The sequence below is a fragment of the Cyprinodon variegatus genome, unplaced genomic scaffold (assembly GCF_000732505.1).
Source record: "Cyprinodon variegatus isolate N-32 unplaced genomic scaffold, C_variegatus-1.0 Scaffold185, whole genome shotgun sequence".
In the NCBI taxonomy this organism is placed as follows: domain Eukaryota; kingdom Metazoa; phylum Chordata; class Actinopteri; order Cyprinodontiformes; family Cyprinodontidae; genus Cyprinodon; species Cyprinodon variegatus.
The window spans coordinates 894,681-911,620 of record NW_015150638.1 but is presented as its reverse complement, the minus strand read 5'-3'; the positions used below and the strand labels follow the sequence as shown (position 1 = coordinate 911,620).

General features: G+C 36.5%; 1 protein-coding gene across 1 annotated transcript; it reads left to right on the top strand.

The window, feature by feature from the left end:
* Positions 1–474: 474 nt before the first annotated feature.
* LOC107087471 (adenosine receptor A1-like) lies at positions 475–16,611 on the top strand. Its single transcript, XM_015379057.1, has 2 exons — positions 475–1,269; positions 10,536–16,611. The coding sequence occupies exons 1-2, from the start codon at positions 938–940 to the stop codon at positions 11,341–11,343; spliced, it is 1,140 nt and encodes a 379-aa protein (XP_015234543.1). The 5' UTR covers positions 475–937; the 3' UTR covers positions 11,344–16,611.
* Positions 16,612–16,940: the final 329 nt, after the last annotated feature.

Genomic DNA, 16,940 nt, shown 5'->3' with positions numbered 1-16,940 from the left:
CCAGAGTGTTTTTTAAACTGCAGTATCTATACTTCTACTTAAGTAACAAATGTGTGTACTTTTTACACCACTGTACCTACCACAGAGATGACATATCCATGCCAGAACGAGTTTACTGTATGTTTTTTTTTTTATTTTTTATTTTTTATTATTTTTTATTTTTTTACTCAAAACTATTAAGTTTTTCTACAAAGTTTTGAGGACTCAGTAAAAATACCAACAAAATTATTCTAAATTCTTAAATTATAATGTGTGGAGCTTTAGACTGATGTGTGTCTACACTTTTCAGGAATTATTAAGTATATAGGGAATTCATCTTAAATTGAGAAATCACAACCTTCCACGAAAGGAAAGAAGCCAGTTAAGCAGGTTCAGAATTTCTGGAACTGTCGTTAACTCCTTACTGAAAGAAACAAAAATCAAAAGCAGAGCAAGGAGAGGGAGAGAGAGGGGGAGTGAGAGAGACGCGGGACAGTGAGCGCGCAGCCGTCTGCGCATGGACTGCATCTGTGCGCTTTTTCCTGCCAAAAGACGCACCAGCGACGCTTTTTAAAACGTGCTCTGTCAAAAGAAAAGACGTAGGCTGATAAACACCAAGCACTTCTTGAGGAAACCGAAGCAAGTGGACAGGATGCTGAGCTCAGGCAAAGCAAGAGTATCCAAGCAAGTGGGGGAGACGCAGGAAACAGTGCGGGAGCGACCCACTAGTGCCGCTGGACAAAAGCACCTGCTCCAGAGGAACCCTCCGCATCCTCTGGCGCGTCTTTCCTTATTTTAAACAGTTGGATTTTTCGCTGATGACATACATCTGCTATCCACAGTACGAAATATGGGCGCAATGACACTGATGGACGTACATTACATTTGAAAAACACATTTGAAACCAAGAGAAGAAAACAAAGGTTTTAAATTATTGTGACCAGAGAGATCTGCAGAAATGGCTGACGGAGTCTCGTGGCTCTATATATGCATGGAGGTGCTGATAGCTGTCGCCTCTGTGATTGGGAATGTGATGGTGGTTTGGGCGGTGAAAATTAATAAGTCCCTCCGAGACACCACGTTTTGCTTCGTCGTCTCCTTGGCTGTGGCGGATATTGCAGTGGGAGCGCTCGTCATCCCCCTGGCCATCACGGTCAGCATCGGACTTGAGACTCACTTTTACAGCTGCCTGCTTTCAACGTGCATCATGCTCGTCCTGACGCAAAGTTCAATCCTGGCTCTGTTGGCCATCGCGATTGACCGCTATCTCAGGGTCAAGATCCCAACCAGGTAATGTAGGATCTCCATGAAAGCGCACGGGAAGGACGGGACAGGTTTAGGTCTGATCCATGTGGGAAGGTGGTGGTGATGAGCAGAGCAGAGGTCACAGCTACTCCTGCTTTCTTCCTGAGAATCGATGCAGGCAGGGATCATTTTTCACCTCAGATTGCTATGTTTAGCTCCACGTTCAAGATCTATCCAAACTAAAGTTTAAGAGCTTCCTTAATGGCCTAATAATATCCTTTTGAGGGAAGAATCAAACCCCTGGTGTATAGTGTTTTTGTTGTTGTTGTTTTGTAAGAAAAATAAGAGCAAGTAGTATATAGCAGTGCAATGGATGGAAAAGGAAATTCATTGTTTCATAGAACTAGAAAAAAAAAAAAACATGAATTAATTTGTTTAATCCCTCTATATTAATAGTTTGTAAAAAAAAAAAAAAAAAGCTCTTGCAGCATTTTCTACTCATTTTTATGTATTCGCAAGCTTTGCAGATCTAGATCATATTTTTTCACTTTTCTTTGCTAAAAAAAGCTCAATAATATTGCTTGGAGTACGGAAGGACATAGCATTGACTAAGACAGGAAAAAATAGGTCTCATAAACACGAGGTCCTAATCTCATATTTGTGAGAAAAGAAATCAATATCATAAAAAAATATATAATTACAAGATCAGGATCTCATAAGAAAAGAAATCGTAATTATGACAGAAGTCAAGAACGGAAAAAAGCCTCCAGTCAAATGTGATAGGCTGTTATTTCCTTCTAGGTACAAGAACATGTGATAAAGAGTTTACTTAAGATGAATGACATCAATAATATATGTCATCATTGTGCAGGTATCCTAAGTTAGACAAAAAGCCCACTTTGACCTGCTGGAAGATTTTCTCTTCTTTCCAGAGTAATAAACCAGTAAGGGATGCTTCTCCTGCTTTTAAAATGATGAGATCTTGTCATTGTAATTATTAAATAAAGGGTTCCTTTTCTTTTTCTTGAGTGAATGCAATGAGTTTCTGTAATAATAGAGAGCCACTACGGATAGCCTATACTTTTTTAAGCTTTCCCATGGATTTTGTTCTAATATATGGAAATCACAGCTTTGGATGTCTGTTTGGTTACTGTCCAAGAAGAAGATTAATCTCCCCCAATTTGTATGCAGGAACCAATCACTATTTCTGTTGCCTTCATTTAAGTCAGTGATCTTCCCAATACACCTGATCAGCCTCCATGTTTTTTTTGACCAAATTATCCCTAAATTTTGATGCTGCCACCACTGTGGATGATGTCATTCCAGGCATGTGCATTGTTAATGCTCTGCTATATAGCCCAGGAAGTTGATTTTCTACCATATCATTATTGATTCTCCTCCAAGACAATAATTTGCTGTGTTGGTGATGTATTTTTATAGTACAGTGTTTATTCAACAGTTGTTTAATTTGTCTTATTCTACTAAGTTAGAGTAAAGAGTAGCTGTTAATCCCAAAAATTTAATCCAATTGTGGCATAGAATGCAAAAGTTCATCCTGCATCTGGAGATGATCCAATCTCACCTGTTGCATCTTTGGGAAAGACACTTCAACTGCATTGTCCACTGATGATGAGGGCCCATTGGGGGCCCATAGGGGTCTGTGTACTGTACCCTCTCTTCTGTCTGCCCCAGGGCAGTTGTGGCTATGATGTAGCTCATCATCATGAAGGATTTTCTTTGGACCATGGTGTTAGATAAATTCCATCCTGACTGTTAAATGACAACAATGAAGTGTTGTTTCCAACTTTATTTCATTGTTAACTGTTTTAAACTCTTAAAGGTGTTACTTCAACTAGATCTAGCGTTGAGCAATACAGACATTTTAAAAGTGTTGATTTAACTCTTCAGTTCAATTAACATTTATACATTTCCGCTGTACAAATAGATCTTCTATAGACTTTCTTTCAAAAAACTCTTTCTTCTTTTCTTTCTTCCACAAGGATTTCAAAGTGTTGCCCTGTCAACATGTTGCCACCTTAGCTTAAATCTCTGCAGCTCTACTTTGAGGCATCTTTTTTCCCGATTACTGCTCTCCTTGTTGAGCCTGTCCTTTACATGGTCAGGTATTTGTCACACTCAAACTGGTTTTCTTTTAGTCGTCTCCAATTTTAGATCCATCCATCATTCCATCACTTTTTTGTGGTTTCCCAGCCCCTGCTAAACAAAAGATACCTTACCAACACTTTGTATGCTAACGGTGGTGTGTTCAATTTGAACATGAATGTCAAAGTAGATTTACAGTTTTGAATGTTTTTATTACACCAAATCCTACTTTAAACATTTCTACATCCCTGACCTGTCTGCTCTGTGTCTAGGTTTTCATTATGGTGTTTTTTTTTCACTAATGTTCTTAACTTCTTAGGCCTTCAGAGAATATTATAATTAAATTAAAGTACATTCCTACATACTCTGTTTACTGTAACAACCTGTTTAGGGATTTCTGAGAGAAATTGATTAAACTGGATTTTATTTAGGAGAATCCAAATAAAGGGTTTGGATACATTTGCATATCTAAAATTTAGTATTGTATGTAATATCATAAAATGATGATATGGACCCAGACCTTAATGATGGACCTAGAACAGTATGAGGTTATGACAACAAACTGATAAAATAAGCAATTGAAAGTAAGATGTTGTTAATTATTGTTAGAAATTGAAGTCATCACAGTTAAAAGCTATAGGGCTAATTGCAACACTCTTGGTTAATTTTTAGCTGTTGGTGTCTAATTGCTTCCAGCAATCTAAAGTCGCCTGAATAGTGGTCATCTTTCCTGATGAAACTGAACACATATATCCCCTAATCAATGCTAAACACAACACATAGCACCAGTGACAGTCAGGCTAAACTGCAGGGTCGTGTTTGGCTCCAGGCTCTTTTTCTGCAAAGGTCAGCTTGTGGTGATGGAAACGTTTCCTCATCAGACATTGAAAATATCAAAGTAATCTAAAAGTGATCAAATTACTGCTCTGCATGCTTTCTAACATTGGGGTGGATCAGATAGCTGTGTAAATGTGTCCCTAAGGGCTGTGTCTGTTTTGTTTCTGTAGACAAGAGAGCAATATTTATTGAATCTCATATGTTTATCTTTCCTCATTCATCTTTTACAGTGTATGATATAAAAATCGTATCAGAAAACTTCGTCTAATGGGCCAAATACTATATCATGAAAAATCCAACAACAAAATAATACTGAAGTAATTTCCCCCTCAAAAATCATAAATTGAAAGCAATATTGCTACAGAGTACAACATTTATTGATTTGACTTTCAGCAGCATATGTCTAATTTGGACTGCAGTGGGATATAAGGGTTTGAGTTTACCAGCTTTGGGTTTAAATTATTCACTTAATGGACAGCCCTAGTAAGATACATTATTGCTGCACTTAAAATAAGTAGAATAGAAGAGAATAATAATTTATAATAATTTATTTATTTCAATTTATTTATATTGCACCAATTCACAACATATGTCATCTTAAGGCACTTTACATTTCAACCAGATCATACAGTCAGGTTGGTTAAAAGAAAACCTGCTGATCTCATCGACTCACTGACACTTCAGCAAGCATGTTTGTAGCGACAGGAGAGGAAAACTCCCTTTTTACAGGAAGAAACATCCGACAGAACCAGAATAGAATAGAATAGAATAGAATAGAATAGAATAGAATAGAATAGAATAGAATAGAATAGAATAGAATGTTCTTGTCTCATTAGAGGGGAAATAAAAATATGATAAAAACAAGTTTACGGAAGAAAGTTACAAGGTATACACAAGACAGAATGCAAAAAAGCTGTATACACTGCAGGAGATTAAAAACCCCATCAGAAGGGACAAACACTCCAGCTATTAATAAACATGAATATTTAAGTAAAAATTAGAAACTTTCTAGTTAAAGGAAAATTAAATGTCAGTGTAAATTGAAGAACTTTATACAAAGCATGAATGTAAAAAAAAACTAAGCAAAAAAATCCAACAACTTCCAGAGCACGAAAATAAAATGTCATTAATGATATTGCAGATGAAGGCATTGATCTTCAAAAATAGAAACCAATTAGAAACAGTTCTTAGTCAGATATAAAAAAAAAAATTATAAAAAAAAAATTGATAGCACCAATCAAACATATTTGGACCAGAGAATATTATTCAGTCTCACAGAAACATGTAGGTCTTTCAGCACGTTTGTCAGGAAAAACAATAGAGGTTATTTCTTGTCAAGAGGTGACTGTTCAAGCCTGAGAACAGAAAACACCTGTCCGAAAGGACTAATAAGTGAAAAAAGTTTGTAAATTAACTAAACATTCATAATGTAATTTTTTGCCACAGTTTTCAGACCAACAGTTTATGCTAAAGACACATAGAGACATGTGTAGAATAACAAGTTTGTATCAAATCTGTCATGGCTTCAGGCAGTTTTTAAACCGACATGCAAATAATTCTCAGTAGATGGCCATAAAAAAATTGTGATTATTTAGAACCCAGACTGTAAATGACAAGATTCTGGAGGTAGTCTTGAACCTTGGGACAGTGTATTACTTTGGAGGAAAGGGGGAATGTAATTAAATTGAATAAGCTGCTGGACTGGAAGGCTTTGATCAAAAAAAGGTGTTGCTGTGGTTGTTAACAGGGAGAGATGCAGCAGTCTGAGTGGTATGCTGTAGGGGTGTAAAGCACCAGTTTTATGGTGTTATATTGATTTGCTTGGATTACAATACAATATTTATAGATATCAAAAAGTCTCTCACAGTACGATTTTGATCCACTTTGCTTCAGAAATCCTCAATCAATGTGATGCTTTGATAATATATATAGTATAATGTATGAACTTACAAATCTGGAATATGAATTAAAAACTGCTTTCTTCTTAACAAAAGAATGCTAAAAATAGACCAGCTGTTTACACTGACACAATAAGCTAAGACGTCCTTCAGGTGTTGATGTGGATTGATATCTTCATGTGTGCATCAATGTAACTGGATGATTAATCATTCAATCAATGAATCAATATAGATCGATTTATTGTTACATCTCTAGTGTTTCAGTGCTGAGTGTTGGAGGGCAGACAGGTTGCTTGAGGTGGATGATCTGGAGGGTTTATGTCACAGAGAATTCAGAGACTATTCTATAGGATAGGGTTCAGGAGGTTACTTTAAAACGGGTTAGCAGGAGCTTAAAGTCAGAGACACATCAGATCGAATTTCTGCAACTGTGTCCGAGTAGCTCCGACTGAAGTGGCACCCTGGTCTATCTTGGGTGACGGAAATATCATGAGTGTAAGAGGAAGAGAGACAAGGTGATAATGCAAAGTACATCTACTTTGGGAAAAATAACATTTAAAATCTTAAAAAATTGTACAGATGTTAGGCATATATAGCAAGCACAGCCAACTAGCACATTCACAATAAGTACAATATTTTAATAAATAGTGTTTCTACTCATGGTAGGAGCTCAGGAGTACAGAAACAAGGTTAAACAGGGCTTGTTAAAGAAGCAACTGTATCTTTATGCTTACTGCCCAGCTTGTGTATGCGGGTGGAATTTCAGCTATACTTGAGATAAAAATGGATCAGAGCTCGTAGAGTTGTATGCAAACAATATATTCCTGCCTAAACGATTGCAGAAGGGGAAAAGTAGAAGGATCTAGTGCTAGAGGTACAACTCTGGTTATCACTCAAGCATTCATTGACCTGCATCCTCTTTCTGTTAAGCTCCAGCAGATTGGTAATAGGAAGCAGGTGTGTGGGAACACACCACTCAGCGCCGCCCTTACAGGGAACCTGCAGCTTCATGGAAGTCTGGGGGGAAAAAAACAGACTAAAAACACAGACTCACACAGATCCCTGAACCATGACAGGTATGCATGTAGGGCAAGATCACATCAGTGAAACTTAGGTGAGATCTAGTTTTGAATGAAATCTGATACTCACATGAAACCTCATGAAAAACACCCCATTAAATTGCTTAGTTCTTAATTGAAAATATTTTCATATGTGTGCTTTATCTTGCCGAAAGAAAACATTATGTAATTGCACTCACACATCCAACAAAATGTTATTTTACCTAAAGAGGTATTGACACAAATTCTCTGGAAAAGGTTACGACACCCTACCAGACAGCAGTTATGGTTATCACCATTGATGGCGATATGTTCAGTACTACACACTGCAGCCCTCTATCATTCTTTAGCAGTGGTCTAAGGAAGTTTGTCCCTGTCCTTACTTTAGGTCTATGTACTTCTTACTACTGTTCCTTGTGTTAATTATATCACAATACAGCATCTCTATGAGATTCAGTTTTCAGTTGTTTTTATTTTGAAGATGGTCTCACATTTTTTCTCCATCACCCTCTGTTATTAGGTAGAAATTATGGTGAATTTTCAAATGTTAAACTAAATAGCCACTGCAACAGAAAAGCAAACCTTGATAATTACACTGCAACAGTTAACACCTGGGGTAATTCTACCAGATTGATTGATTGACTTTATTGATCTCACGTTGGAGAAATTTACTTGTTACATCGGCTGAAATATTCAAAAAGAAGAAGAAGGTGCCAAAGGAAGAAAAGGTGCATGGCTGAATATAGAGTGTATATATATATATATATATATATATATATATATATATATATATATTAGGGGTGGAACGGTTCACAAAATCCACGGTTCGGTTCAATTCACGGTTTCGTGGTCACGGTTTTCGGTTCGGTTCGATTCGGTATATGTTCATTGTTACACTGAAATCCCATAAAAATTAATGAAATTAATGAAAAAATCCCCCAAAAATAATGGATTGTAATTATTTTAAATGATCCGCGGAAACCCTGAATCATTTCCGTATATTTTGCTGCTTTGAATTTAATCATCTCGCGCATGCTCTCTACCATCTCCAAGGGACTCAGAGGGGAGCGGACGAAGCCACAGTGGGGGCTGTAGGCTTTTCTTTGAGCAGCCGGTCTGGAGCGCAGCGGGGGTTGCTGACGGAGTATGAGGGATTTCGGGGTTAGCATGACATGTTGGTCATGTTGCTGTTAGCATAAACAAAACGTGTTGCACAATGCTTGCACACTGTTGCACTTTTATCCACAACTTTCTTTCCGCCGTCATCGTAGGTCACTCTAAATGCAAAGCGGTCCCATACAGCAGACCTTTAAAGTGCTGCTGGCGCGTCTTCCAACTTCTGTTCTTTCCCACTCGCCAGTCCCACCCAACAACTGATTTTTTTCCCTGTGACACCCGGCTAAGCTGCTTCGCTTCTTCTTGCTTACTACACAAAGCACAAAGCAAAGCCTACAGCCTCCGCTGTGGCTCCCGTCCGCTCCGCTCAGAGTTCCTTGGGGATCGTAGAGGGCATGCGCGAGATGATTAAATTCAAAGCAGCAAAACATGCGGAAATGATCCATGGTTTCCACATATCATTAAAAATAATTACAATTTCATAAATTTCTATTTTTTCATAAATTTTTATAATTTTTATTAATTTTTTTATTTTTCGTTGTAACAATAAACATATATCGAACTGAACAGAAAACCGTGAGAACGAAACCGTGAACCAAACCGAACCGTGGATTTTGTGAACCGTTCCACCCCTAATACATATAAATATATAACTGTTGCACTGGGTTTCAGCTATAAAAACAGGTTATTGCACTGGGTATTAAATGGTAATTGCACATTAGATGTTGCATAAGTTACGGTGTCTGATAGTTGGTGTGCTTTGTTTAAGCGAAACATGTCTTCTGGTGTCCAAACAATTATATTTTGATACCACTTTGAATCACTTACCAGTCTCTCTAATTTCAACAATGTTCTCTTTTAAGAAATCTCACTATAGTGTGAACTCAGATCTCAACAATCAGGAATAAACCAAATGTCTGAGGTTGAAACAAGACAAATATCCATCACAATGTGTTCAGTATTGATAATGCTTGGTATTGATCATCTGTTTTCATACACCTGTGTGTAATTTTAGAGATTTTAAGAGGGAATTAATTTGAAGATGTGTCTGATTTTATCCTCATTAGATGTTGCATAATTTAAGGTCATGTTTGATACAGTATAAAAAGTTGTTTTTCTGTTTAAATGTGTCTGGTTATAATACTTTCAAATTTAATATGCACACATGGACAAAATAGTTTGCATCCCTCTATTAATGAAAGAAAAACTAAAATGGTCCCAGAAATAACTTCGATCTGATCAAAGTAATAATAAACAAAAATTCTATGAAAATGAACAAATGAAGGTCAACCATGTTGAAACAGAATAATTTAAAAATAACAGGAACTCTTAAAACAGACCTGGACCAAAATACTGGTTTCTTTAGAAAAGACTGAAAATAATGTGTACTATGAAAAATGGAGGACGCCCTGTTATGTTCTGGGGCAGCTTTGCTTCATCTGGTACAGGGTTTTTGAATCTCTGAAGGGTAGAATTGAATCTCAAGACTATCAAGGGATTCTAGAGCAAAATGTGCTGTCCAGTGATGGAAAGTCTTCACCATGACAATGACCCAAAACACTCAGAAATGGCTTAGAGGAAAATATTGGACTATTCTGAAGTCCCCTTCTATGAGCCCTGACCTAAATCTTAATGAGCATCTATGGAAGGAAGAAGTTTAGGGAATGCTGACTCCTCCAGTTCATACTGTAGATCAGTATTGGTTGCCCGTCCTATGACTCAGTGCCCATGAAGTAGCCCTCAGTCTTAAAAAGGCTGGTGACCCCTGATGTAGAAAAGATCAGAATTAATATATATATATATATATATATATATATATATATATATATATATATATATATATATATATATATATATATATAATATTTTTTGAAGAAGAAGAAGAAGAAGAAGAAAACCATGATAGAAGTGTTAGTGACTCTGATATGGAGATTTGCTATATTTCATATATTTTTCTTGGGAACAGATCTGCACAGAGAAAGAGGCCAGCAACCACTGAAAAAAGCTTTGTTTTTTCGGCCTCTTCCATTCAGCTCAGTTTACCTCACCCTGATTAGTTGGATTAGCCAATATTCCAGAGAAAATGACTCATTGTTCAGCATGTAGGTTAATTGCAAAGCTGACTAGTCAACAGTTTATGTGCATTAACTTACTGTACATTCATCTTTTAATCTCTGCACATTTTACTTACTTCACTATTTTACTTAATTACTAATATTATATCAGAGAGAACATTCAAGTCCTATCAGTGCTTCACTAAAAACATCTTGACATATTGTTTTTTTTTTTTTTTTGGCAGGTACAAGCGGGTGGTGACCTCTCAGCGTGCTGCCCTGGCTGTGGTGGTATGCTGGACTGTGGCATTTATTGTGGGACTAACACCCATGTTAGGCTGGAACAAGCTAAAGGAGCATCAGCAGCAGAATGGCTCAAACAGCTCGAACCCTATTGTCACCTGCAAGTTTGAAGAAGTCATTGGTATGGACTACATGGTTTACTTCAACTTTTTCGGCTGGGTGCTGCCGCCACTGCTGCTGATGCTGGTCATATATATTGAGATCTTTTACATGATCCACAAGCAGCTTAACAACAAGAAAATCACCTCCAGCTACTCAGACCCAAACAAGTACTACGACAAAGAGTTGAATCTTGCCAAATCTTTGGTTTTGGTGCTTGTCCTGTTTGCCATTAGCTGGCTGCCTCTTCATATAATCAACTGCATCACACTCTTCTGCAAAAGCGCTGCTCCGCAGGTTCTGCTCTACATCTCCATCCTGCTCACCCATGGCAACTCCGCTGTAAATCCAATCGTCTATGCTTTTCGGATCAAAAAGTTTCGCACCGCATTTCATAAAATTTTGCAGCAGTACTTCTGCTGCAAGAAGACGCAGATGCTGGACTTCCAGCAAAGTGACAGAAAAGACATGACTAATATGGGACCGCCGTCGTCCTCTCCACAGCAACCCACTCATATAGGGGACTTTAAATCTTATCCTCCACTTGAACTGCAGCAGCAGCCTCCACAGACACTCCAGGAGGAGCAGAAGATTAAAACACCTCAGCAAACATACAATTTTTCCCATTTCACGGAGCAGAACGCATCCTAAACAAATGAGAAAACAAATGAGAAAACTGGATGGACAAGTAGGCTCCCTTCTTATTTGAATGTAATTTAATGAGACTGATGGATTAAAGCACAAGACTACAAAGCTCTTGCGATTAGCAACATGGGTCTCTGGAAGAATTTCTTGGGAAGAGCATGCAGAAAAATATTGCAGGAAGCCTGCAGTAATATAAGTATTTGACTATGTGCTTTTCTTAGTAAGATAATGAGTTCATGGCACTTCAATTGTCTTATTCTTTATGATGAAACGTTTGTGTGCAATATAAGTTATTGTGGTTTATCACTATCAAAGTCTCTATCTTATAACTTGCCTGAACATTTATACATTAAATAGAGAAGGGTAATATTACTATTTAAGACTGTATATTTTCACTGACTCCTGCAAAAAAAAAGAAAAAGAGATTGTAATCATGTAAATATGAGACAACATTCAGCTGTGAATACTCGACTAATCTTCAGGGTCTAAACTGTACAGCAGCGTGTGCAAGGAGCAGACTCCTGAGGTTAAGAAATAAGGGGTGTTGTATGCAGTTAGTGTCTCTCAGCTCCAGCTTTGGCCTCAGGTGATCGAACTGCAGATTTCCACTGCAGAAGGAGTGAATGGTGATAAAAAAAACGAGCACACGGAGGTTTTAAAATTACAAAATAAAAGTAATACATGTAGGACATTTGTAGCAGCGGACAGTCAGTATCCTGTAAGTTTTCTTTTCATCATTGGCAACAGTTTACTATCACCGACTGTGGCTTTCTTGGCCTTATTCAAACATTTAAAGAATACTGATTCAATACTGAAATGTCAGCCTGAAGATTGTGAGGTTTCACTATTCTGTAAGCTCGTTATTTTTGCATATTGCCAAACTGAAGCATTTTAAGACTGATAATTAAAAAAATGTCAAATTCCTCTTAAACACACTATAAGAGAAAGTAATGCTGTTTTTGTCTTTTGTGAAGCATTCTGGCCATAACTGATTAACAGTCTCGCATTTTTTAGATAAATCTGGGTTTTTGAAATGAAGTTATGTGGTTAACATCTGGCAGTTGTTAATGCTGTTGACAGCCTCATTCTGAATACAGAGCAGCTAAGAGCTGTCATCTACTTCAAGATGGTCAAATGGTCTCATCTCTTACGACATTAGTCTAAAAAATCTTAGTGTTTATGAGAATTATTTTTTTTTAAACTACGCCATTGAAACATTTGTATGTGGTCTGCCACAAATGATTTCTCCTTCTCAAAATGAATGTACTTGGAACAAAAGATCTGAGGAGTTACCAGTTTAGAAAAAGAACCTATTAAAATCAATATTTTCATTTAAAATGATTGTAACATGTTTGAAAAGCATAATTATATTTGCTGGAATAGATTCTGAGTTTCAAGAGATATCAAAGGTAAAAAATATATATATATAAATAAATGAATAAATAAATAAATACATTTTTTTTAGTTAAAGATTTTATTTGTTTAGATTTAGATGCCTATATTTATATGATGACATGATTTAAGGTGTGAATTACCCTAAAATGTGCAGTATTGTTTATGAAAGAAAGATTAAACCTTTCCCCATTTACTAGATCATTTTGGCAGGCATGGGGAACTAGAATCACCTTGTTTCATTCTTGGCATGTTTTTCACACAGTAGTAGTAAACTATTGTGACGATTAATTTCCTAAATACATATGATGGTCCTGGTCGCTCTGTCTTGTAACCTTTCAATAGAACCTCGCCAAAGCAATTCCTTGAAGGTCAGCATTTTAGTAGATGATATGAAGAACATTTTGATACCTATAAAAAATGAAAAGGAAACTTCAGAGGAGTCCTATAAATGAGTATTGATAACACAGTCGAGCTTGTCTTTTTAGAACCTGCGGTTGTGAACTCAAGATGATTAGCAGCAGGAAATATGATTTGAACGAAAGGTCAGGTAGACCAGTCTGTGTTCTATTCATTTGCAGAGTAAATTATTGTAAATAGCAACCCTGGCAAGCCACAAATTACTGTTGCTAGACACATCCACGCAAATGGAGCATTTCTGATTATTTTTTGTGCGCTCACAGGATATGCAGCGTTATGAGTCATTTCAGCAATGGGTTTGGGTAGTAAAAGTGTTATTTCTTTAAATTTGTTTCTTTAGTAGAACAGAAAGACATTGAAATACAAAAAATAAAAATCCAATAAAACATGAGAAATTTAAATGTTTGAAATGTCCAAAGGAAATTGCACTGTGTGAAGTTCTACATTCTATAAAACAACTGGAGTTACATATGCACCCATGTTGTTCTTTTTGTACAAAATGCACAAACTGCTTAAAAATTTATATAAATGAGTGGTTGTTTGCAAACTAACTTAGAAACATGCAGTCCTTCCATTCTTGATAAAGATGTGTAAAAAGCAGGAAGATATGCTTATTCAGCAAAGTCAGCTAATATATAACAAAAGCACAATTAAAAAATAGCAGGTTGCTATCAAAGTGTTGAACAATCAAAGACAGAGAATAAACCAGATTTATATCGTACATTTTCTGGTAGAAAACACGATGACATAAAATTGAAAATGGTCCTAGGAATTTCTGAAAAGAAGCTGTCCCACAGCAACACAGACCCCCTACTATGCTTAGCAGCGGACATGTGTTTTTTTGTTTTGGTTTTTTAGTATCTATTTTTTGTTTAACACCAAACCAACAGTAAGAATTTTCTGACACATTGTTTACCAGACAAAAAAGTCTCACTGATTTAAATTCCAAGAAACTTTTAACAATTCTGAAAAAGTAAAGTATAACTTATAAAATTTAAGATAAACATTTTTTGTTTGTTTTTATCATTTAAAAGCAACATCAACAACTGTACCACTGGTGATCTTGTAAAAGCAAAAAATCTTTACAATAACTGACAATACAAGTAAAGTTTTATTTTCTATGAGAGAAAATGTGGTTTGTTTGAACTCAGCCACTCAAATTGTATATCTATTTAGTTATTTCCCGTAGAAAGTAATGTTTCTTTTCTACTGTTTCCTCATTATGATTCATCACTTGAGATACAATTGTTTGACCACAATCACCAGCTCTAAGCCTTTGATATTCCTCATTGCCTTGCAGATTGCTGCAGCAGAGGGCTTTCAGGGTCCTTTTCTAACACAGCACAGTAATGCAGCTCGTGCTTGTTAAGAGAAACATTTTTTGTTCCCATCATGAAAAAACCTAAATTCTTTGATAGGTTGAGACATGAAATTTCTCATAACTCATGTAATCTCAGTAAACACTTCCCATGCAATGCTGTGTCTCTGGCAAGTTTCCTCCTAACAAGTTGCCAACATGATAGCTTTACTCTCTACACTAGGATATAACATTCCCAAGAATTCCCACAGCAGAATATGTGGTCCTGTTTTACGCAACACAATATTGAACCAAAACCTTTTAGAAATCAATGGCCAAGTTTGATAATGGTTTGAAAATGATGTTAAAGAGTATAGCTACAACATTTCAATATAAGGCCATTCTTACGCTGAGCGTAGAGAGTGGGATCAAATATCAATATGTTGAAGAGTATTTCTGAAATGAAAATACTAGAGTTGTGTTTTCCAGCTGGACGACTATGACCTTTCCCTTAAGCCACAAACTGTCTGTGGGTTTAGGTGGGTATTAGCTACAGGTTCTACAACTAATCAGATTTACAGTTGCAAAACAAAATGTTATCAAAAGAATATATTATAAAAAAAATTATAAAGAGTTATTAGACACATATCATGGTCTCATAACCTTGATAAAAAATGGCTGGGCTGAGAATCCTACCTCCTTAAGGACCAGCATGAAGGTTTAACTGACCATATTCACTGTTTGGAAAATTAGACTAGTTAATTATGTGTCTGATGAATGTTACTAATAACAGCACAAGTGCCCCTTATACTCCTGACCCTTCCCTTTGGTGGACTGCACATGTACTGATCAATAAATGCCTCTGGTCTGTTTATTTCTGTCATGTTTTATGCTGATCATCTTGCACAGTTATCAACCTTCCAAAGACATCCTGCAGCTCGAGCAATGCTGCAGGCTAAGGAAGAAATGCATGGCATAATATCTATGCCACCTAATAAAATTTCTTAAGGTAAACATGGGGAAGCAGTTTGATCTACTGTTGGCTTTCATCAGGCAGGAATAATGAGTGAACTACAAAGTTCCCCAAGGAAATTTTGAAGCTGCCTGCCACTTGGTGCGTAGTTGTTATACTGGCAGCAAAGGCTTCATGGAAATAGTTAGATTCAACTCATATGAGGAGTGTGAAGCCTTATGGCAACTTATGTCTCCATACTTGGTACCAACTAGCGCTGCCATACCTCGTGGTGGTGCCTGTCAGAAAAGGCTTTTCCGAAAAGGCCGTGCTCGTCTAATTTGCTAAAGTGATTGAGTTTGGGTTTTAATGCTTAGCCATATGCCTCTATGACTTGCTGTGTATAATGTTAAGGCTTTTGTTTGTTCGAGTACATACATTTTGAAATTTGCAGTGGGATGTGTTGTGAAAAGGCCGTAATAGTCTAATTTCAAGAAAGTGGTTTTAGTTGAGCAAAATTAACATTGATATAACAAGAATAAACATAAATATAAAGGTAAATATAAATATAAAGGTAAAATAAAGGTATAAAGAGTCCTTTTAATTCACAGAATGATAATAGGTTTCTCCATGCAATGAGAAGGAACATGGAATGCCATGGCAATGCTCCTTTGCATTGCTTTGGCAGGTACTAAAAAGAAATTGTATGCTTCTGTGTTTCAGTTTGTGCTCCACAACAGGAATAATTGCTCTTGTAAGAATGCTTTTTGCTACTGCAACATCTGTTGTAAGGAAAAGCTGTTAAACAATACAGCTGAGACCAGGAAACCTTTCACACCTCGGTGGTGCTACAATGTAAAGTGCAGAATCCACTGTTAATTGTGAGCATTAGCTCTGCATGTTTGACTTCTAACAGAAGCGATCCGTCATAAAAGAAAAACAAGCACGCTGATTCTGCATCTGTGTCAAGCTCTGCTGTAGTATATATATAAAACAAATCAGAGGGAATGAACCCCAGGTTGGCATCACAGATAATTATGGCGCTTGCATCAACAATGATATGCAGAGAAAATTATATGCATAGAAAAAACAATCAGACCATCTAAATTTGCAGCAGATGGAATATGTACACTCAGTATTAGCCAGCGAGGTAAACAGAAATTATGTCTAACATGATTTAGAATAACATCTGGAACAATGCAAAGAGAACCGAATGAAGTCATTAAAAATTGCACATTAAAAAGCCTTAATGGTTTCCCTTCAGTTTATCATTTTGCAACAAGATTTGATTCTATGTTGAGACCCTTCAATAAAAAAGGTCATGTAAATGTACAAATTCATGTATGGTCACAATCAATTATTAAAATAAAGTAAGAAAATGCATTGATATGTTTCTTTAATGGCTTAGATTTGCTCTTTATAATTTAATACATAAGAACAGTTGTGCATAAAGTGGATTAGTATTAATGTGTGATGTGAAAGGAAAATTAACATGGCAGCAACATATTTTATTCAAAATTATATTTTCACAGCTCAGACTGA

Coding starts and splice junctions, on each gene's coding strand:
- LOC107087471 (XM_015379057.1), top strand. CDS start 938: ATGGCTGACGGAGTCTCGTGGCTCTATATATGCATGGAGGTGCTGATA. Junction 1,270..10,535: donor AGGGTCAAGATCCCAACCAG/GTAATGTAGGAT, acceptor TTTTTTTGGCAG/GTACAAGCGGGTGGTGACCT.